The sequence below is a fragment of the Stenella coeruleoalba genome, assembly GCF_951394435.1.
Source record: "Stenella coeruleoalba genome assembly, chromosome: 2".
Lineage (NCBI taxonomy): Eukaryota > Metazoa > Chordata > Mammalia > Artiodactyla > Delphinidae > Stenella > Stenella coeruleoalba.
In genome coordinates, this window is record NC_137147.1 from 177,349,773 (window position 1) to 177,372,335 (window position 22,563).

Sequence of the window (22,563 nt, forward strand, 5' to 3'; positions counted from 1 at the left end):
TTGGGATTCTGTGTGTCTGGTGTGAATCTTAGAATGCTCTTATGTGTAAACTGGGGGGAAATGAGTTCTTTGTCTCTGGATGATAATAATAATGACAGCAACCGTTCATTAAACGTTTACTATGAGCCAGGAACTGGATTCAGCCTTTCACATATACTCTCCAGTTTCCTCCTCCCCAGATTCCCTCCATTTTCAAGAAGAGGATAACGGATGCACAGAGAGCTCACTGATGTGACCAAGACACACAGTTCCTAAGAGGGAGCAGGACACGGTGAACCAGACAGCTAGGTTCTGGAGTCCAGAATTAAACCTTTCGTTTTGTCCAATGCAAGATTTCAATTAAGCAAGATAGATGCATCAGCTGGCCAACCGCCAGGGTGGGAGTAAAAGTATGAGGTTAAAATATGACTGTTTCATGCAACATAAATTGCTATTTACATTTCACAAGAAAGCCCTGGGAGAAAACAGAAAGTCGGGAACTTAATACAAGGAGGGTACACACAAGTGACTTTAGAATACCTAGTGATTACAATCAGCGTTCTCCTTAGCACGTAAGTGTGACTGGGAGGCTATTCTCAGTTTAATTTGTATGAGCACATGAGTCAAACATCAATAGGACCTTTAACTCTAATGAGGGGCGAAAACTTTTACGATGATGGATTTCACATAAATGCTCTGGAGCATCACTTCTTTTTTCTTTGTTTCCCTCAATGTCCTAATCTTTAAATCTATATATCCAATAAAACGTTAAAACTGATTTTCACTCAACATTTAAAGGTTGATTAAAAACTAAATGATATATTCTCAACCAATTCAAAATATAGTTTGCAATCTAGTGTGACTGCCTCTTCTGAATACCTTGAATAGGAGCCAAACCCACACACACGCCATCATTACACAACCTCTTATACTGCATTTACACTGCACCCTACTCGCAAGTATTACCACCATGGGTTTAATCCAAGATTTGTTTATCTCTGTACTTGGTTTTAAACTTTCCTGAGTTTATAGCTATAATAACGTAGGATTTCAGTAATGTTATATTAATACTATCTTGCTTTAAAGACTACCCTCTTAGAACATCTGGGGTCCAGGGGTCTGGGGAATATGGCAACCGACCCTTGGTCAAGACTGCTTGTACAAGACCACTTGCTTCTCTCAAGGTGACTGGTTTGTTTGCTTAAAAGAGCATTTCTTAAACTTCAGTGGAACATGGGTTCTATGAGGTTTATAGACGTCCCCCAAAAAGCAACAAACAACACCCAACGATACACACACATGCAGAGGATTTTTACAAGTCCATGAACTCACAAAGCCAAGACTCCTCTAGTTTCCTTTCTCTCTCTCCAAATTCAGAGGGCTAGGGAGTAAGTAGATATTGTTCCTTCCCTTTCTAAGTTGTCTTCCTCTCTCTGAATGGTTGAAATCCTCTTAAGGCAAAATAAGGAAGGTAGAAAGTGAAGGCGAAAGTCATTCAGAAAGTCCCATGAATGAACCATTTCCCTGGAGGTTCTTTAAAAGAACACATCTTCTAGGAGGTCTACATGTTTCCAGCCCCTCCTACCCCCGAGATCCTGGAATCACAGGACTCTGGCTGAAATTCATACACCTGGGGCATTACTTCACAAGGAACAGATCCAAGATAGAAGGTTTCCAATGTCCCTAAATCAAAATTATATACCAATGTCACCCTACATTTGGTTAGCATGTTGTAATTTTACAAGCACCAGTGCAAACATCTCTAAAACTAGTCCTCAACAGCATGTGATGTTTTTCGTTTTTTTAGTGAAGAAAGTGAGACTTCACAAGTGTGCTAGCTACTATTGTCTCATCCAATGGGAGCTAGTGACCCACGATCATGGAGCTAGTGACCCATGATCACGGAGCTACTGAGTAGCAGAACCAGGAACTTAATTCTTCTCTCTCCAAATTCTGTATTATATCATGTTACTTCTCTTTACAATGTGTATGATAGTTATTAAGTTATATGTTCCCAATTACCATTTTATGAAAGTGTAAGACCTCACGTTATCAAGGAGACAGCTGGGGTCTTCTTTTTTTTAACAGTTTGGAATAGTAGTCCTTTTATTTGAGAGTAATATCAAATCAATTTAAGCGTTCATTTATAAAATTATAAGGAATCCAACCTCCACTGAGTTATCAAGCTCCGAGCCCAATATGACTCTCTTTTGCCATAATCCCACATTGAAATGCTGATTTTACCAACAGGTCCTTGAAAAGATGCTCAAGACAATTAATCACCAGGAAAATGCAAATCAAAACCAGAATGAGATATCATCCCACACCTGGCAGAATGAAGGCCATCATCAGAAAGACTGCAAAGAAGTGTTGGTGATACTGTGGAGAAAAGGGAACCCTGGTGCACTGTGGGTGGGAATGTAAATTGCTACAGCCACTATGGAGGTTCCTTAAAAAACTAAAAATAGAACTACCATATGACCCAGCAATCCCACTACTGGGCAGATACCCTGAGAAAACCATAATTAAAAAAGAGTCATGTACCACAGTGTTCATTGCAGCTCTATTTACAATAGGCAGGACATGGAAGCAACCTAAGTGTCCATCGACAGAAGAATGGATAAAGAAGATGTGGCATATATATACAATGGAATATTACTCGGTCACAAAAAAGAATGAAATCTTGCCATTTGTGACAACATGAACGGATCTAAAGGGTATGGTGCTAAGTAAAATAAGTCAGACAGAGAAAGACTACTACTATATGATCTCACTTACATGTGGAATCTAAAAAATAAAACAAATGAACAAATATAACAAAACAGAAACAGAGCTATGGATACAGAGAACAAACAGGTGGTTGTCAGAGGGGAGTGGGTGAGGGGAGGAGAGAAATAGGTGAAGGAGATTAAGAGGGACAGACTGCCAGTTACAAGATAAATGAGTCATGGGGGTGAAACATACAGTGTGAGGAACACAGTCAGTAATAATGTGGTATTTTTGCATGGTGAGGAAGGGGGTCAAAACGTACAAACCTCCCGTTACGAGATGACTAAGAACCAGGGATGTGACGTACAACATGATAAACAGAATCAACACTGCTGTATGTTATACAGGAAAGTTGTGAAGAAAGTTGTCAATCCCAAGAGCTCTCAGCACAAGGACAAATACTTTCCCTATTTCTTCTCTTTTGTGTCTATATCGGATGATGGGTGTTCACTAAACTTACTGGAGTCATCACTTCACGCTGTACGTAGGTCACATCATTATGCTGTACACCTCACCTTACACAGTGCTGTGTGTTAATTATATCTCAATAAACCTGGAAGAAAATAAACTTGATGTAAAATTTGCAAAAAAAAATTATAAGGAAAAAACTGCAGGGAAGAAAATAGGAGAAATCTTGTTGCTATTTTTTTAAATTCTAAAGTCATAAAAATTATCAGTATGCATTTCCTTTACTTCCATTTAGTTCCTAAGGCAGAGCTAGCAAATTATATTATTACTGGCTATACACATAACATATTCACATAGCTTATAGATATATAAGCCTTATGTAAGTCTACTGCCAAGAGTTTCCTGGGCCTGGGAATTGATTTTCTGATCTGTTGCTTAGGTGGTAAAAAGAGACATATACAAAACAAACAAACAAACAAAAAAGAACTGCACATTGCGACTAACTCATTTCTAGATAACTCCAGTAAAATAAAATGCTGAAGTTGAATCCACAAAAGAAAAAGCAGCCGCCATCCGTGGGAGTTCCAACTACAGGGGCTCTAAAGACAGGCAGATGGAGTTAAGCAGTAATCTAATTTCTTCGCTAAAGTTAATCAGTGTCTTTACAAAGTATTCAGAGTCTGTCAGATTTCCAGATACCAGCACATACGTTAAAAATACCTGAACTTACCTCTATCGTACAAAAATAGGAGACTTTTTAAAAGAACAGAACCAGGCACATAACAGACAATAAACGTCTGATGTACAAATGAGTAAGTAAATATCGTGTATAAAGAGCATATGACCCCTGAGAACAACGGACTAAGGTTGAGGAAAACCCAGAGTTAAGAAAGAAAGCTGCTTCTTGTCTCGTGGACTGGGCAGCACAAGCGCACAGCAGGCACGACGGCGGGGAAGAGGTTATTCACCGTGGGAAAGAGGTCAAGTGGAGCTGCTTCCGGACCCAGAGGGCAGTGGAGGAGGCTCCGATCAAGGTCAGGGGCCAGGTCACACACGCAGCAGCCAGGTGCCCTCTCACGGGCTGTGCCAGCCCCTCACCAGGACCACGAGAGGAGGAGGATGGCGGAAGGTGGGTGCAGGACACCGGACCGACCCCCAAGGCCCAGAGTATCCAGGACACATGACATTACGGTACCACCGGGGACCCTCTATATACCCTGAGCTGTAGCCAGAGGGTAGAACTGAGCCAAACACTTATGAACTTTAATACTTGATGCTTTATAATGTTAAGGAGATCTGAGTAAATATCAACCCCTTTTCAAAGCTGACATGTGTCAACTGCAGCACCAAGTGACGGGGAGGCAAACCATTCAAACGAGAGACCAGCACCCCTTCCGGATGATGTTTAGAGAGGCCAGTGGTCAGAGTCCAGGGACCGGCAATTTGAGAAAATAAAGGAGCCAAGCAAAGGGAACCTTTCGCCTTTCCATATACTTACTGATGATGGAAATATGTATTATATAACAACATGTATTCTTTAAAAGCAGGTGGCAGAATTCCTTTCAAAGAGAAAAAAACAGAAGGTGTTTATTTAGCAAAACACCCTCGCAGGCTCTCAGAGAACGACTGCCAGGGGAGAGATGCTACGTGACTTACTGTGGACGGGTCTCTCTCCTCTCTGTCCTTCAGCTGCCTAATCTGTAAAACTGGACTGACATGAGAATATCGTTCATACTGTTCGTCAGAATTAAATAAGTTAAAAGGCATAAAGGTACGTCGGGTCGTTTCTGGCACACAGTAAGTACTTAATAGATATTAGCCTCTGCTATTAAAGTGGGATGAAGAGATCACTAAATTGCTGTTTAAGAAATGGATAAAACATCGTAGGGAGGGAATGGGAAAGCTAGGGAGGCAAAGACAAAAAGAGGTCCAAAGGTGGGGGTTCATCCGGCACGACGGGAGCCTGAGTTGGAGACATAATCCATGAAAACTGTCCAGCTGGGGTGGTGGGGTGAGCACAGGGTGGCAACTTCTGACCTGGCCCCCAGTGCTTCACGCCCTGTGCAGCCTCTTCCCCGGAGGGTGGCATGGACCTAACGACCTGCTTCTGATAAACAGGACAAGGTCAGAGTGAGGGGTCTCACTGCCATGGCTCGGTTGGGACAGATGGACCCTTGCATCTTGCTGGCAGCCCCTCTTGTTGAAACTGTCCCCTGCGCCCTGGACTGCTCGCCCTGAGGAAGCAGCTGCTGTGCTGTGGGATGCTCTGCAGAGAGGCCGCGTGGCGAGGGGCTGAGGGAGGCCTCTAGCCACAGCCTGCAAAGAACCGAATCCTGCCAACGGCCACGTGGTAAGTCACACCAGGGTTCCTGACCCACAGAAACTAGAATTATTGTTGTTTTGAGCTATTACGTTTGGGGATACGTTTGTAGGCAGCAACAAATAACCAATCCAGGGGGTGTGAAATGAGGCACTGAGCAAGGAATGCACACTGGAGTTTTTAGGGCAAGGATGTCTAATATCACATTTTAGCTCACCTGCAATATTTAGGCAGTCTACCATATAATAGAGCCTCACGTGTGTAGTATTTTGGAGAAATAAAGCAGAGAGGTCTAAATCCCAACTTTTTCTTAAGAAGGGGTAGAGAGAAAGGGAACGGCCATAAGAAGCAAGAGACAGAGGCCTTGAAATGTAAACAGTGACAAGAAACGGACATCTGGGTGACCACTCCCCCCCGCCTCACTTCTCCACACAAGAGTCCCTGGAAATATTATGGGACGATGGGTTTCCCAGGCCTCTGAGTCTCCTTTCCCTCACCTGGAGCGACCCCCTGTGTCACCTTCCACCGAAGGGACCAAAAGTCATTCATGGAACTTAGTGACTTGGAAATTACTTGAGGTCTAAGGGGTGACTGGCTGTAGTGACGGGGCAGCCGGGGGGTGGGCTGAGTTGTGTACACAAAGGGAAGAAATGGAGAGAGAGCGGCATCTCCACTGTCCTTGGAACCGCTGGCCCTCCCCGAGGAGCTGCCGTGGTGACGGTGACCTGCCTGGCGTGAGATGCGCATTCAGCGAATGTGTTACCCTGATGGCGAACGCCCTTGTTTTCTTTCCTTGTTTCTTCCTTAGTTCTTTGGAAAGTAAAGCTATCACAGCTTGTTCAAGAATTCATAAGATCGTTAATGCAGCAGGTTGAGTTGGGGATGACAAAGTATCCGGTCTAGTTCAGGAAGAACAGTGATTTCCTTAAAAATCTCTGTGTTCCTCTCCAATCATTTTCCCTGCAACACCAAACCCGGCTTCACAGCACAGCTTCAAAAATGTCCAAAAAGTGGAGCCTAAGTGGATGTCAACACTCACACTCGTCTCAAACCACCCTGTTCATGGCCTCTCAATGCTCAGCCTTCACTGACAGGCTACATACGGGATTCGGCCCATCTGACATGTTCCATCTGACCGACTAAGGCCCAGAGGAGAGCACAGTGACCTTAGGTTCAGAACACCTGGGAAGCACAGGGATCTCGTGATCAGAACACCTGGAAGCACTCTGAGAGTCAGAACACCTAGACTCCAGTCCTGGGTCCATCTGGGATACTTGTTTGTTCCTGCACTTCAGAAGCTTCTAGTTATGAGTTTCATCGTCTTAAAAATGGGGGTAGATAATATGAAGGTAAGTTTCTCCTGTTTCATGATAGGAATGCTCACGCACACATTTTTTAGTGGAATTTGGCAACACAGGAAATGTAAAAGTTAGCTCTTTCACTTCCGGGCGTCTACCCGAGACAAACTCTTGCATGACTGCATTCAGAAATGTGGACAAGAATGTTCCTTGCTGAGGGTTGCCATAGTACAACATCAGAAGCAACTGAAATGTGCACTAACAGTACGTGGGTACGTGACTCATGGGATGTTGATAGAGTGGAATCTTGTATGGTGGCAAAAAGAATGCATTCGATCTGAATGCACCACAGTGCAGAAAAACGTTCAAAACAGATTGTTGGATGAAAAGAGTGGATGGAAGAATATGTGTTATGTTGTATTATGTTCCTCAGATAAATAAATTGTACATAATAATTTATTTACTTGAACATAATACATTTACTTGATGTACATAATACAACATAACACATATTTGTAAAACACGCAAAATAACATTACATACTGTATACAGATGCACACATACCATGAAAAAGTACCAAAGTAGCCTTGGGAATTGTAAACACAATTTCTCATAAATTGCTTTCCTCTGGGCCAGGGGCTGGGAATGGAACAGTGTGGGCTACACATGGGGCCTCAAAAGGAATGCATTTCTTTTGGGGGAAAAAAAACAAAACAAAGAACTTGAAGCAAATACGGCCAAATATTGAGATTTAGCAAGGAGGATGTTTTTGTTCATGCTATACTTTACATGCGTTGTGTAGCTGATACTTTTCTGTAGATTTAAAATATTTCATAATAGAGTTTTCAATTAGAAAAAGAGAATCTATATAAAGGAAATAATGGGAAATGTAGACTAAGATTTACATATAAATATGCTCTTCAGAGCATTATTATAATAAGAAAAGAATAGAAGTAACCTAAGTGATCAATGATAAGCTAGTGCTTAACTCAATTCTACGGTGTCCATGTAACTGATTATATGGCCAAAGAAACTCTTCTTAAGAAGAAGCATATTAAATAAGCTAAGTGAAAAAAGGCAGGATACAAAACTATACGCAGTTTTATATTAACTCTCTTCGTGTCTGTGTGTGTAAGTGTGCATGTGTGTGTTTCTGTAGGAAATGAGCCAAGATGTTAATAGTTTGTATTGCAATATTATGGATGCCATCAATTTCTTATTTTTTCTTTTCTGTATTTTAGAAACTTAGTATGAGGAGCATATAAAAATTTAAAATAACATATATATTTAAAGTGCTCAAGTGTTTAGCCAGACGGACATGTAAATGACCCCGTACAGAGACAGGAAAATATGCTACTCATATAACTGTACCGCAGTACCTAAGCCAGGTGGCTATTCACGCCGTTTAATCTAGCCTGCTGCTGCCTGACGGCATGTGTCAAGGATATGGCTTCTGTTTTAAGATTTCCAAGACACGTGCTAGTTGGCTACTACGTACAACCGTAGTCCAGCTCTCTCTCCAAGCTCCAGGCTCAGCTACCTGACTGCATTCCAGACACCATTGCTGGTATGTTCCATCAACCTTGGAAGTCAACGTCTCAAACTGAAATCATCGCCCCCTCCCCCTAATTCCTCCTGCACCTTCATTTCTTTTTTTTTTTTTTTTTTTTCCGGTACTCGGGCCTCTCACTGTTGTGGCCTCTCCCATTGTGGAGCACAGGCTCCGGACCCGCAGGCTCAGCGGCCATGGCTCACGGGCCCAACCGCTCCGCGACATGTGGGATCTTCCCGGACCGGGGCACGAACCCGCGTCCCCTGCATCGGCAGGCGGACTCTCAACCACTGCGCCACCAGGGAAGCCCCAGCTTCATTTCTTGCCTCAGTAAATGCCAGAGTATGTACCCAATTGCCAAGCCTTTTTAGATCCCTCCCTTATCCCCCAGTGGAATGGATCCTTATGTTCTGTTAACTCTTCCTCCGACGTGTCTCTTGCACCCCTTGCCTCCACCTGCCCGGCAGTGTCTTGCTGTGGGACTTCATGCTGTCTTGCCTAGGTCACCAAAGGAGCCTAAAACTTCCCCTGCCTGAATCTGTGTCCCCCTTTAATTCAGTCTCCAAACAACTACCCCTGGGCAAGGAGCTTTCTAAAATGTAAAATCCAATACAAAAGGAAGGCGGAGTGTCCCGATCCATTTTAAAACTGTACTGAATAAAGACGAGCCATCACGGATGCCTTGCTCAGAACCAAGAAGAGTGGCTGATAGGGGTGCGGCGAGTAGCCCCTCCCCCAGGGTCAAAGCCCTGGTGATGGAGTGACTCATGGTCCCCTCGCTGAAACACTCATCACTCACAGGCCAAAGCACATGATGAAGGGGGAAAACGGATATTAGCTTCCTCAGTAATGTTTGTATTTTCATTTCTAGAAACTGGAATATATTCCCTCAGATCGTTGGAGAGTAGGAGGTGGGAAAATATTCCTACTGTCTTCTTCTTTTACTAAGTTTCATCTTGCTCAGGGAGAAAATAAACCAACTATATGTGTGGGTTAAAATGAGTATAAACTGGAGTAAGAAGAAAGCATTTCAATTCAAAAACAAAACACACAGCATGTTTTACATTCCCCAAAGTATGCCAATGCTTCACCTTAACTTCAGAGCTAAGCTTTCCATGCAAACAAATTATAAACGTATATGAACTTGCTTTTCTTTTCATTTTCTGCACTATCACTTTTTTCCTTCTTAACTCACTTGTGAATCTTCTAGAAGGTATCAAAATAAGCCACTTCTGAAGTGAAAAGAATTTAATGAGATGATATAGCGAAGAGTGTGTGAAAATTTTTATAATATATTATTTAAGATTAAAAAAAATACTTTAAGATAAAATAAGCCTGTTCACAAACTAATCATGATAGCAATGAACTAAGGATTATGGATCCAGGTCTGTGTACCTAAGGTTCACAATTTTCAAAAAGATAAGTTTAGACCTTTAACATAGTATAGTAGTAATAGAAACAGTAATAGTAGTAATAGAAACACCAGGAGCAGCAGCTAACACTTATCTGTACCAGACACTGTGATTAACGCTTTAAGCATATTTTTTAAAATTCCACCTTTCTTTCTTTTTTTTTTAACATCTTTATTGAAGTATAATTGCTTTACAATGGTGTGTTAGTTTCTGCCGTATAACAAAGTGAATCAGCTATACATATACATATATCCCCATATCCCCTCCCTCTTGCGTCTCCCTCCCACCCTCCCTATCCCACCCCTCTAGGTGGTCACAAAGCACCGAGCTGATCTCCCTGTGCTATGCGACTGCTTCCCACTAGCTATCTATTTTACATTTGGTAGTGTATATATGTCCACGCCACTCTCTCACTTCGTCCCAGCTTACCCTTCCCCCTCCCCGTGTCCTCAAGTCCATTCTCTAGTAGGTCTGCATCTTTATTCCTGTCCTGCCCCTAGGTTCTTCAGAACCATTTTCTTTTAAGATTCCATATATATGTGTTAGCATATGGTATTTGTTTTTCTCTTTCTGACTTACTTCACTCTGTATGACAGACTCTAGGTCCATCCACCTCACTACAAATAACTCAATTTCGTTTCCTTTTATGGCTGAGTAATATTCCATTGTATATATGTGCCACATCTTCTTTATCCATTCATCTGTCGATGGACACTTAGGTTGCTTCCATGTCCTGGCTATTGTAAATAGAGCTGCAATGAACATTGTGGTACATGTGTCTTTTTGAATTATGGTTTTCTCAGGGTATATGCCCAGTAGTGGGATTGCTGGGTTTTATGGTAGTTCTATTTTGAGTTTTCTAAGGAACCTCCATACTGTTCTCCATAGTGGCTGTTATCAATTTCCATTCCCACCAACAGTGCAAGAGGGTTCCCTTTTCTCCGCACCCTCTCCAGCATTTATTCTTTGTAGATTTTTTGATGATGGCCATTCCGACTGGTGTGAGGTGACACCTCACTGTGCTTTTGATTTACATTTCTCTAATGATTAGTGATGTTGAGCATCCTTTCATGTGTTTGTTGGCCACCTGTATATCTTCTTTGGAGAAATGTCTATTTAGGTTTTCTGCCCATTTTTGGATTGGGTTGTTTGTTTTTTTGTTATTGAGCTGCATGAGCTGCTTATAAATTTTGGAGATTAATCCTTTGTCAGTTGTTTCATTTGCAAATATTTTCTCCCATTCTGAGGGTTGTCTTTTCATCTCGTTTAGGGTTTCCTTTGCTGTGCAAAAGCTTTGAAGTTTCATTAGGTGTTTATTTTTGGTTTTACTTCCATTTCTCTAGGAGGTGGGTCAGAAAGGATCTTGCTGTGATTGATGTCATAGAGTGTTCTGCCTATGTTTTCCTCTAAGAGTTTGATAGTGTCTGGCCTTACATTTAGGTCTTTAAAAAAGTTCCATCTTTCTTACAATTCCTTTTTGCAGCTGGTAGAATTGAGGCGCAGAAGACATAAGTCACTGTTCACAGTCACACACTGGGTAGTGTGGAGCCAGCATGTGAACCCCATCCGTCTGGCCTCTGATCAGTTATCATTAAAACAACCAAAAAGATAAAATCAAGTTTTCTTCACTGACAATAGAATACTGGGAGATCATGATTCCAGGAAGCTAGTGACATGTCCGTCGTCATCTGGAAAGAAAATCCGGGGAAACAGAGTGGAAGTCACCTCTCTCTTCTTCAGACTTGCAAGCAAGCATCCTCAGTGGCCTTTCAGAAAGTCTTATTTGGGGCCCTTGTGGATTTTGGAGTGGCTGGCACCTGTCATGCATTCCACCCCACTGTACACGCACGGGATTCCCAGCGTGCTAACTGAGCCGGCTGGAACAAAGCGGGCACAGTGCCCAGGACCAATCACTAAACCTAACACCCAAATCCCCGATTCCTAACTCGGCTCTAGTCTTGGATCCAGATATACGTCCACTCCTTGTCCTTTCCTGGTCTAACCACAGTCTCATTAGACCAGCATGGCGTCTTTGCTCACCTCGCCCCTGGCCTTATTGGCTTTCAACCTGGTCTTTCCCCTTTACTTCATTTTTAATTCATTCTCGCAACACGTGTCTACTGCTTGGATTGCCTTGAAGTATATCGGGGTCAAGACATGTGGTGGGTAAGATCTCAGGGCAGAGAAGACATCATTCACGTCAGGCTGCCAAGTCCGTCTGGAGCATGAGAGTCCGTGAAATGCATTCACGTGTGGCAAACGGGAGGAGGGCAGCATAGCTGCTAATGGAGCCCCCGTGTTGGAACGGTGATTGCAGGCGGAGGAAATACTAAGTGACAGGGAGCGCACCCCACCAGGAAATTATCCAAGCTGTTAAAGTCATAAATTTAGGTAAGGAAGGAAAGGGAAGTACTGCTCATTAGAGCAGCTTTTCTTGGGGGTGGAGGGCGGAGGGTGGAGGACGCATCGGTTTCCTCCGTCAGTGATATTTTCCAGCAACGGGCCTCTGAAATTAAATCCCCAGTTCACAGCACACATCTCGTGTCGGGACTCTTGTCACTCCTGTTTCTTTGTTCTACAGGGTGGCACTCCAGTTCCAAATTTTACAGGAGACAAGAAACTCTCATAATTTGCAGTTGTTGCAAGCAGGGACCCAAGAATTACTGGAAACGTTGGTATGAAAAGAAATCCAAGAAGTTCATTTTATTTTCATGAATAAACATACATTTAAGGAGATTCTGAGCTGAAACAGAAACAAAGCTTGTGTCCGCAGATTACGGACAGCGGCTCCAATTCAATGATTCTTTGCTCTGGGGATGGAAAGTATCAGCGTGGCTTTTGGTAACTAACTTGGCACCGGAAGGCCAAATGGCTAAGGGGTTACCAAAAGCAAGCCACAAAATAAAACATTTGAAAGAGATTACCGGAGATCTTCCTCAAGTATCAAACGGAAGGTAAACTTTCTGTGGTGAGAAGTAAAGGAAAAAGGGAAGATATGAGAGGGAGAGAGAAAGAGAGGGAAAGAGACTGGTTTCTGTCATGGATCTATTTGTAAAACAGTACTTATTTAAAGAAGAACTGTTTAAGAATTGTTTCTTTGAAGTACTGACTTCTATTATTCCTGGGTCTATTTGCTCAGGTTTGGAAATGATCAATGTTTTAAAAGGAAACACATCATAGGTAGTGTCTTAAAAAAATAAAACGAAATACGGATACTGTGTTTTACGTTTGCCCTGTCCCACCCTGTGCCTTGCTGACAGATAGTGTGAACAACGGGCACTGCAGCTTTGGCGTGGGGGGAATCTGGTTTTCTTCCGTTCAAATCCAACACTTTGCTTTCCTTCTCCTAGAGCAGCACGAAGAGCTTCAGAAAGAAGACCGTGACTCACGATGTGCCTGTTTTTTTTGTAGCAGGGCCTGTAGCCCTAGTGGATACTTTCTCCAGATGAGAGGCTGGACCAGGACTGTGGTCTGCTTCCTTTTATCTGTTTCTCACTGATTCTCACCAGGCAGACATTCCATTGTGCTGAGCAAAGAGGATGTGGAAATCAGAGGCCCGGGGTCTCTGGGGGCCAGTCGTGCGGCTGATCTGATTTCTCTCTTCCCCTCTCACACTGGGCTACAACCCCCATTTCTAGATCAATAAGAGCTCGCAGAGCTATGTGAATTTAAGGCTCAGGAAAGAGCCTGTAATTAAGCAATTAGGCTGTCAGTTGGAGGTCACTTTAATACTAGGCCTTCGTGAAATGCAACCTAATGGAGCCGTTTTCATGCTGACCATACAAGTTCTGTGCAGCCCGTGGGTCCCGCTGCTGCCGTAGCAAGAAGCAGTCACAGTGTGTCCTTCAGGAGAGCCAGAGGTTAACGACGCCAGCCACTCACAGGGACTGAGCAAAAAGTGCACACGTATTACCAAATTAGCTGAAACCTGAGTGTAAATTGAGCTTTCTGATGAGTTCCAGATGATGCCATCACCACTTCAATAGCAGTCAGAAAAATCTAGTTTCTCTCTTTTTTTATTACAGCAGCATGAAATTCTAGAAAACATGCTTCTGCGATGTTATCTAAGTTCTCATGTGGCTCAAAATACTGAGATCGAATATCAATAATCATGCCAGGGAGTAAAGTCCACTCAACCCACTCCCCAATGAGCCGTGTGCAGTTTTCCACTGAAGGCTGGGATGGCTTTCTCTGGTATATGCACACATATCTTCCTAACGCTATTCCCTGCATCCTGTCCTACTCCTTACAAATAATTCTGAGAGATGGCTGGGTCTCTAATGGGACTCTGCAATCTAAACTGATAGAGGAGGTTTAAAACCCTGATGGCTGGTCCTATCCAAGCACAATTTACCTTGGTATTGAATAATACACTTGAGCTCTATTAAAAATCCCATGAACACAAACATTATCTGGCAGCAGCATTGGCAGCTGAATGTTTTTCTCTTTGCTACTGACTCTGTCTAAGTAGCAGGACCAAGAAATCAACTTGAATGTCTCCAAAATGAATGACTGGCTTTGTATGAACTTAAACTGCAGAGATCTTATGTAAGATACTAGATTTTCGGGGGCATTTCGCATCCAGTGTCCATCCAGCTATAAAGATAGATGGCTGGTGCCTCAACGCCTGCCTTCATGAACCCCTGGACAGCGAACTCTAAATTGGAGCCAAGCTCCCAGCCTCGCCAGTGCATTGCCTGCCTGTTTCTAAACCTCTGCAGACCTCCATCCCCATAACTGGGTCCACTTGGCAACCGTACACAGCAGATCTCCACCCCAACTTATGCGAACAGTCCTTTTTCACATTTCTTTATCTTTTAGTAAAGGTGAGTTACAAACTGTACAAACAAAAATGACTTAGCTTGTATATGACTTTTGTAACTTTCAATATAAAGACATTTGCAAATCAGAAAAGGAAACTTATGGTTGGCCATGGGTTCAAATTTCTCATTCTGAAAATATGAAATTTATAAAACCAATCTGGCCCTTCCTCAGGTCTCTGCCCTGATAACATGGCTTCATCATTTACTCCATTGATCTCTTACACTCAGCTGCTCTTCTGTCACCAGCACCCTGCTCTCCTGGCATGCTTAAGCTTCTTCACCACTAAAACAAATAATGATAACAACTTTCCTTCGATCCTGACTTATCACAGGTTATGGCCCTTTATCCCTCTATACCATTCACTTTCATAATTCTGGGGAAAAGCTGAGAAGCTCCTGTATCTCTTAACCCATCGTGATCTGGAATCTTCCAGTACTACCCACACCAGTCCTGCTTCTTACAAGGTCATCAAAGACTGAATCTGGTGGCTTCACTTTAGCTTCATCTGCTGGATTTGACCTTTGCCCACCCACTCTTAAAACTGACTTCTCTGTTGGTTTCTATGCTACCATTCTCTTCTGCTTCTCCACCCATCTCCTTGAGTACCCTGCAGTCTCCTTGTCCTTTGTTTCTCCATCTTCCCCCTAAATGGTGATTTAGGGCCAAGAGTTTACTTGGCCCTTTTCTCTTTACAAAATACTCATATATAGGATTCCATCTACTTCTGTGGTTTTAACAACCATCCAAGTATACAGAAATTATCCTCAAGTGGATTTGTCCAGCTCAGACCCCATCCTGAGCACTGAACCCGTTTGTTGAACTCTATAAGGGACGCAGTGTAGACCTTCAATCTCAAGTTTCCAAATCAATCTGAGTACTCTATCCCTTTAGTACTCTCTTAGTCAATGACATTATTATTTACCCATTCTTCAAGCAAATCATCTTAACCCCTGCATCTCTATCACCCCTCCCGCTGACCCTCCACGGTGTAATTAGCCTCTAGGTATCGGTGGCTACACCAACATGAGCTTGCCGGTACATCCTTTCTCTCCACTCCGAAGGCCACTGCCCAGGGTTTTTCCATAGCTCTCCAGTCAGCCTTTATACCATCCTTCTCTTTCTCTGCCGAACCTAGCCTCACAGGGCTGCTGTTATTATCATAAAACACAGTTTTGAGTACATTACAGAAAACGTTCATCAACTCCCCAACTGGCTATAGGATAATTTCAAATTCTTCACAGAGCACAAGAGTTTGTCCAGTTCAGATGTTTTCTATAGACCCTGGGTCTCCACACGCTCCCCAGCACAGAGCTACAGCCCAAATGTCTGTGCACGCTCGCGCTTCTGTACACAATCTACCCTGTTCTCTCCCCAGAGCTTCCTCCCCTGGCTTCTGTGCCACATGTCTACTAGTGAAATTCTGCCACGTAAATGTCACCTTTGGTGTGAAACCTGCTCTGGCTTCCAGGCCCAAATGAATCACTCCTGTTTCCTCGTGATCATTATTGCAGTTTATTGAGTCCTGGGTCCACGAAATGCTTGGCGCTGTGCTAGCAGAAAGGTTCATAAACAGGGTCTTCTTTTACTGAAGACCCGGAGGCCCAGCACCCTAAGCTGGTTGTTCGTCCTCGTATTCCACAGCACCTCCTCCACCATTGCCCCTGGAACAGGCCTCTCTGGGGACGCTCACCGTCAGTGTCATTGTGACTAGGGGCTGGCATGAATGGGGGGCTTCCTATGTGACAAGCAGGTCACCGACATGACCTCCAGTAACCCAACAACAAATCTGACACAGATACTCTTACTGTTCCCATTTCACAATTAAGGAAACCAAAGCTGAAAGATTCGCTTTCTCCGAGGCGACTCAACCAGCAAATGACAGAATTCAGGCTCAGCCCCAGGGCCACCCGACCACAGAGCTGGATTTCTTAACCACGGCACTGTGGTGACCCACACTGCTGGTGCAGTTCGCTTTTTGAATCCATGTGTTGCTCAAGGGCCTAGCAGCATCTGCTTCTGATACTCGCATCTCCCCGCAGGCGGGGTTACCCCAACTGCTTCATACAGGATCCCCTGATCCTGGCAACTTGTTTGGACGATTACATTTTGTATTTTACCATATCTGCCAGACTGGGCTCCTCCCGGCACCTGTATGTGGGTTTATTTTCTTATCTCCATGCCTAATGACCAGATTATATTTGAGGTTTTACTTCCTCCTGTCTGTTTCCTCTGGCTACAGTTTGTGAAGTCAAGCCCAGCTGTGTGCTGAGATATGGCACTGGTTACTAGAAAACCCAGTCTGTGTATTTATATCTCATGCAGGTGGAAAATCCTGCTCATGACCACAGGAGGAAAATAATGCAGCCATGCTGGGCGTGGCTTTGACCTAGGCTTTGTTTGGTTCACACACTTTTGCACGTTGAATCTTATGGATTAGGGACTTTACCAAAGAGAAGAAACTATACCTGGAACCATACAGACTGGGAGAAAGTGATGGAGAATTGCCCACCAGAGGCAAAACTGTAAGGCAGACAAGCTGTCTCTGGCCCATTCGACCTCCTCTTGAAGTTACCTCTACTGCTTCAATGCTTTATTTCACCTTCATGTTTAAAGGTTATTTTAGGAGAGTACAGAGTTCCTGACTGATAGTTATTTTCTTCCTTCAAATTTAAGATACCAACTCTTGTCTTTTCTCCTTCCAGTTTTCACTGTTGAAAAGTCAGCATTCAGCCTGCCACTTCCTAAAAGAGAATTTGTTCACCCGCTCACCTACTCTCCTGGATGACTGTAACATTTTTTTCTTTATCATTTACATAAAGATTAAAATCTTTAAGTTTTTTCAGATAAGTATGTCTTTCTATTTACCTTGCTTGGCTGTATACAGGGTCCCTTGGGATTCTTGTGTTTGTAAATTGATGTCTCTCATCAGTTTGGGAAAAGTCTTAGTAATCAGCTCTTCGAATATTGTTCCTGCTCCATTTATACATGTATGTAAATGTATGTTACATCTTTTATATGTGTCCTATATTTGTCTTAATCTCCCCTCTGTATTTTTCATCCTTTTGCTTTGTTTTGTTTTGTTTTTTTCTGGATAGATTCTTCTGATATCTTCCAATTCATTTGTTCTCTCATCTCTGTCTAATTTGCCTAATATACAAAAAACAAACAAGCAAAACACCCCAAATCCTTCCACTGAGATATTAATTTCAGCTTCTGTGTTTATCCACTTTAAATTTTTCAGCTTTAAAAAAATATATATTTGCAATGTCACTTTTTATGATTTGCAGTCCTTGCTGAAAGTTTTAATTTTGACTTTTATCTCCATAAGCTTAGTAACCATAGTTGTTTACTAACCCGTGCCTATCAGTGTTTATTTCCATTGTCTGTTATTCATGCTATAGCTCATTTATGTTGCACTTCTCCTCCTATATATAAATATCTTTCATAGTGTGCTTGCTGTTGCATATGAAAATTATTGGTAGAAGTGAGATCTGGGATGATTTCATCTCCCTTTGAAGAAGTGTTTAAATTGCTTTGGCCAGATGTCCAAGGCCTAGATGCATTAGCAAGGCAAGGTTCCTCTCATTATTCCATGGCTGGAGATTTAGGGAGGCCACTCAGATGAATCGACGCTTGGATGCGGTCTTCCTGAAAGCTGCTACTTTCACTTTACCTAGGATTCAGGAGAGTTTACCAGGACCCACACCCTACTCAGGTCCTGGACTCCAACTTTGCTCCTCTTTGCCCTGAAAGGCTCTGAGAAGCGCCACTAACTCCTTCTGGATCGGCAAATGCCCCACGGGCAAAAGCAATTCCAAGTACCAAGCTCACATCTCTCTTGGATATTAACTCAGAAATTTCACACTACCTTGTGAGTTCCTTGTTGCATTTAGGAAAGTGTTGTAAAATATCATCCGAAGTTTTAAAATCGTCTTTGTCAGGAGAGTTACCGTCATGGAAGGTGGATGCCCCACAACTTAGTCTGGTGTAGGACATATTGCTGTGCCAATTTAGACTCCGAAGACTCATGTTAAAAGGTTAATACAGAACCATAAATCAACTGAACTTTTAAGTAGATTAATGATTTAATCTTGTAAAACAATACTTGAAATCATACTGTTAGCCTGGACTACTTTGAAAATTATGAAACAACTTTTGAATTTTCCTGAGTTAAGTTTGAAAGCTAGCCAGTTGGAATTTGTATAAGAAACGGTCAGGAAACTAAAAGAGAAAGATCCATTAGCCAAGAGGATCTGGTTTATATTTGAATGAAATATCTCTAAATACAAATGAAAGATGGAAAACCTTGTGTTAAAAAAAAAAAATCAGGTAACCAAAAAAATTAAAGACAAAAAGAAAATGTTGCAATACAACCTCATTCACTCTTACATTAAACATATAGCATTAGTTTCAGGTGAAAATGTATTAAAGCTGTTGGTAGTGATGGAAACTTTTTGTCATTGAACCAACTCACAGTCATATCCCTTTTCCTCCACCCCTTGTCTCCCCATCTAGTCTGTTCTATCAGACACTGATTTGTTCAAGGAGCAGCTCAAGATATCCTGATCTCAAGAAAAGTAGAACCCTGTGAGAACCCCTAGAGAGTTGACAATAATTGATTTAAAGTGGTTATGATAAACCCATTATCACAATCCACTAAACTCTCCTAATCTCTTTTGCAACCACTTCTGGCCAATGATCTGTAAGGGGGCTTCTGTAAAAATTTTGCATTCTTGATTTAAAAAAAATACAAAATAGAAACAACTAACACCATTCCTTCCCGTCTTCTTCAGATCTGAACTTAGGATGTTCCGAACTGCTGCAGCCATTTTTGGACCATGAGGTAACAACCACAAAATGAAAAGCCAATTCACTAAGAATGGTAGAGCAGAGACTGAGTTGCTAAACAAACCTCCTGGTTTATATTTAGGTAAAAAATAAATGTCCTTATATTTTAAGTTGCTAATAGCTGAGTTTCCCATGATTTGACACAGAAAACATTCATGACTAATACATCCACTAAACATGCTCTTATGGCAGTGTTTTGACCCAGGTTTGACTGGAGACAATGCTTGAGATTTGTGTCACTTACCATAATACAAGAGTCCTGAGGTTCAAGGTCAAAGTCAGTGAAGTTCAAGAGAACACGGTGATGTTTTTCCACCTGAATGACCCATGTACACTCAGTGTTGCTCCTATAAGGACTGGGGTAATTTGGAGAATGAATCTCTCCACTGGGAGCTTGGAAAATGCCACCACAACCTGTAGATGGGAGACCCAATTCAATAATGAGAGGAATCCCTGATGCAGAAAACTTTACACCGTTACCTGGGAGCACAGAACGATGTGCTATTTTGTTTGACCACCATTTTTATGTAGTCTGTGCTAAACATCCTGAAGAACCGAATTTTCGCCATTAATTCAGGCATCCCAACAAAATGAAGAAGTATGCCTAGGAAAAGGCTTCAAATACTTCAAGTACTGATGTCAAAGGTTATTTTAAAAATACTGAAAAATAATGCAAATAAAATCATATTTTCACAAAGCCATGAAATGCCTCTTCACTGTTCTCTAAAAATATAACATACTGTAAGAATAACACATCTCCTTCTAAGAATTTTGAGAATTCAGTAGTGTACGCTTCTATAAATAATTTAACATCTGTCTTTTAAAATTTAATATTCTGGACATTGTACAGTCATTCAGTTTTTTTAATTCCTATGATGTAATCAAATATCTATCAATGTCTAACTCTATGACTCATCATTTCTTGGGTTTATGATAATATAAACTAATAATGGGAAAATTCAGTAGTATTTTCTGATAATTGAGAATCATTTTTAGGTAATCTAAACACCATGTAAATATAATTTTCATTAAATTCATGCACCATTAACTTTAGGAAAGCTCTAGTACACTTACTATATCACCTTTGGCCTACAGAAGTGGGGCCGTAAGGCAGCCTGGAGTCATGTCTTCACTTTGGCATTTTTTAGCTGTGTGACTTTGGACAGGCCACTAACTACTCTAAGCTTCCATTTCTTCATCAGTAAGATAAGGACAAGAAATAACCTTCCCTCAGAGGGTGGTTGTGAGGATTAAATGAGAGAGTCTTTGTAGACTAGTTAGAAAAATGCCTGACACACAGTAAGCGTTCAATAAACATTGCTATTATTAGTAGCTGTATAGATTAACATCTGCTGAAAGATTTTGTGCATTAATACTTTATTTTTAAAACTCTGCAACAGGTAATTTATTTAGACAGCCTAAGATCTTGGGCAGAAAGTCAGTATATAACAAAAGGTAATAATTCCTTGAAATTCACAAATTTAACATTTGCAGTTTGGGTATTTGCCAAGCATCCACGTGTGCGGCATAAAGTAATTTAGCGCTTTGTTGATGCCCAAATTGAGGCTGGTGAACAGGCAGAAGTCCCTTGGACAGAAAGCGAGTCTGACCAACCACCCTGCTCCTGCTTTCAGCATGGATGTGCACACTTGCATGGGCTGGTTTTCACATACGAGGTGACTCTTTGCAAGTTAAACTCTCTTTCTCAGGGAAGCATGTGTGCCATTAGAGAAGTCACAGAGCTGTGACGGAGGATGTAGCCGTCACATCGCTCTCTAAACGCTTCATGAAGTTTAACGAGGGCCCAGCTTAAGGATTTTGAGACAGCTCCTAGGTTCACCCACCTCCAGGGACCGCTCTCCATGAGATGTTGAAGCCTCTCCCATTTATGGACCAGTCAGTCTTGAATCGGATTGCCAGCTCACTTCCCGTGCTGGAGACCTGCATGGGATTCTCAGACGATCTTTGCACACACAGCTGGGCTATCCTGGGAGAGTGGAAATCAGGGCCTCCATAGATCTATGATGGGACGGAGAAAAAAAGAACTTGAGAGAGAGATTTAAGCAATTACAAGCCTTCCGCTGATTCCCCTTTAGCACCAGCGTTTGGATCCTATTATCAGCAGAGATTGAAATCTCAGCCTCCCCATGTGGGGGCACACTGTAAACTTGAGCTGGATTTTCCAAGGCACTCCCTCTGCCCTCGTAACACACAAGTTCAACCGCCCACGAAATGCCTCCTTGTCTCCTCAGCCAGAGCTGCAGAGCTGAACTGAGTAGATTACCCCAGACTCTCCCCTATCTCCCCTTCCCCTCTTCCAAGTCCACATAGGATCCCCTGCTTTCTTTGGCAGAGGCCTGTGGCAGATAATCCAGTATCAGGGCTGATTTTCTAACTCTTCTGGGCGCATAGGAATAGCCTTAGCATAAAGCTATTTTGTTGGTTCACTGAAGGCTACTGATCACTGCTACATTTTTAGGATTTTCCACTTTGCAACCCGAATGCTTTACAAGATTACGCATTTAATATCTTTTTGCCCCTTCAGAGGGAGTGAAAATGTAACCTCTATCAGTGTGTTCTGCGGCATCCTCAGGGAGGGAGTCCTACAGGCCCCTCGGTACCTTCTCCTGGCACAGACGCTCACAGGAGCAAGACGGAGAGCGTTCACCTTCTGCTCAGGAGTCGCCCTGGACTCTGCCCCGCTAGGTCCGTCTCACTTGTCCCGAGACCTCCTAGGCGGCTGCAATTTGCCACTATCTGGCTGGATGCAATACCCCGGCCACACATTCCTCGTGGCAACTGTCCCCTGGATCTCACGTCCAGCATCTTGCAGGAGGTCTGGCCCAGCCCACGGGGGCCTCCAGGATGCCTCACACACAGGTTTCTCAAGGGCCCCTTGGATAACCCGTGTGCGGGGGTGTGGGGGGAAGATAAGAATCCCACAGAAGGTGTAGACCCCCGACCGTCAATCTCGCCACACTTGCGTTAGTGCAAGAACGACCAGTTTGGTGACAGTTCTCAGGCACACTGGCATCTGTGCCCTTCCCCCCTCCCGGCTGGAACCGGACCCGGGAAAGGTGGCCCAGTGGGTGCGAGTGGTGCCCTCCCCACCCTGACCTGCGCCCTCTCCCACTCGAGCATCTCGCCAGCCTG

General features: G+C 42.9%; 1 protein-coding gene across 1 annotated transcript in view; it reads right to left on the reverse strand.

Annotated features, from left to right (window-relative positions):
- The window catches only part of CUBN (cubilin), a 263,561-nt gene that overhangs the window by 127,957 nt on the left and 113,041 nt on the right, over nt 1–22,563 (reverse strand). Inside the window, exons 30-31 of the mRNA XM_079913331.1 lie at nt 21,255–21,429; nt 19,655–19,824 (exon numbers count right to left, since the gene is read on the reverse strand). Coding sequence (XP_079769457.1) covers nt 19,655–19,824; nt 21,255–21,429 — 345 coding nt within the window. The remainder of the gene's footprint in view (nt 1–19,654; nt 19,825–21,254; nt 21,430–22,563) is intronic.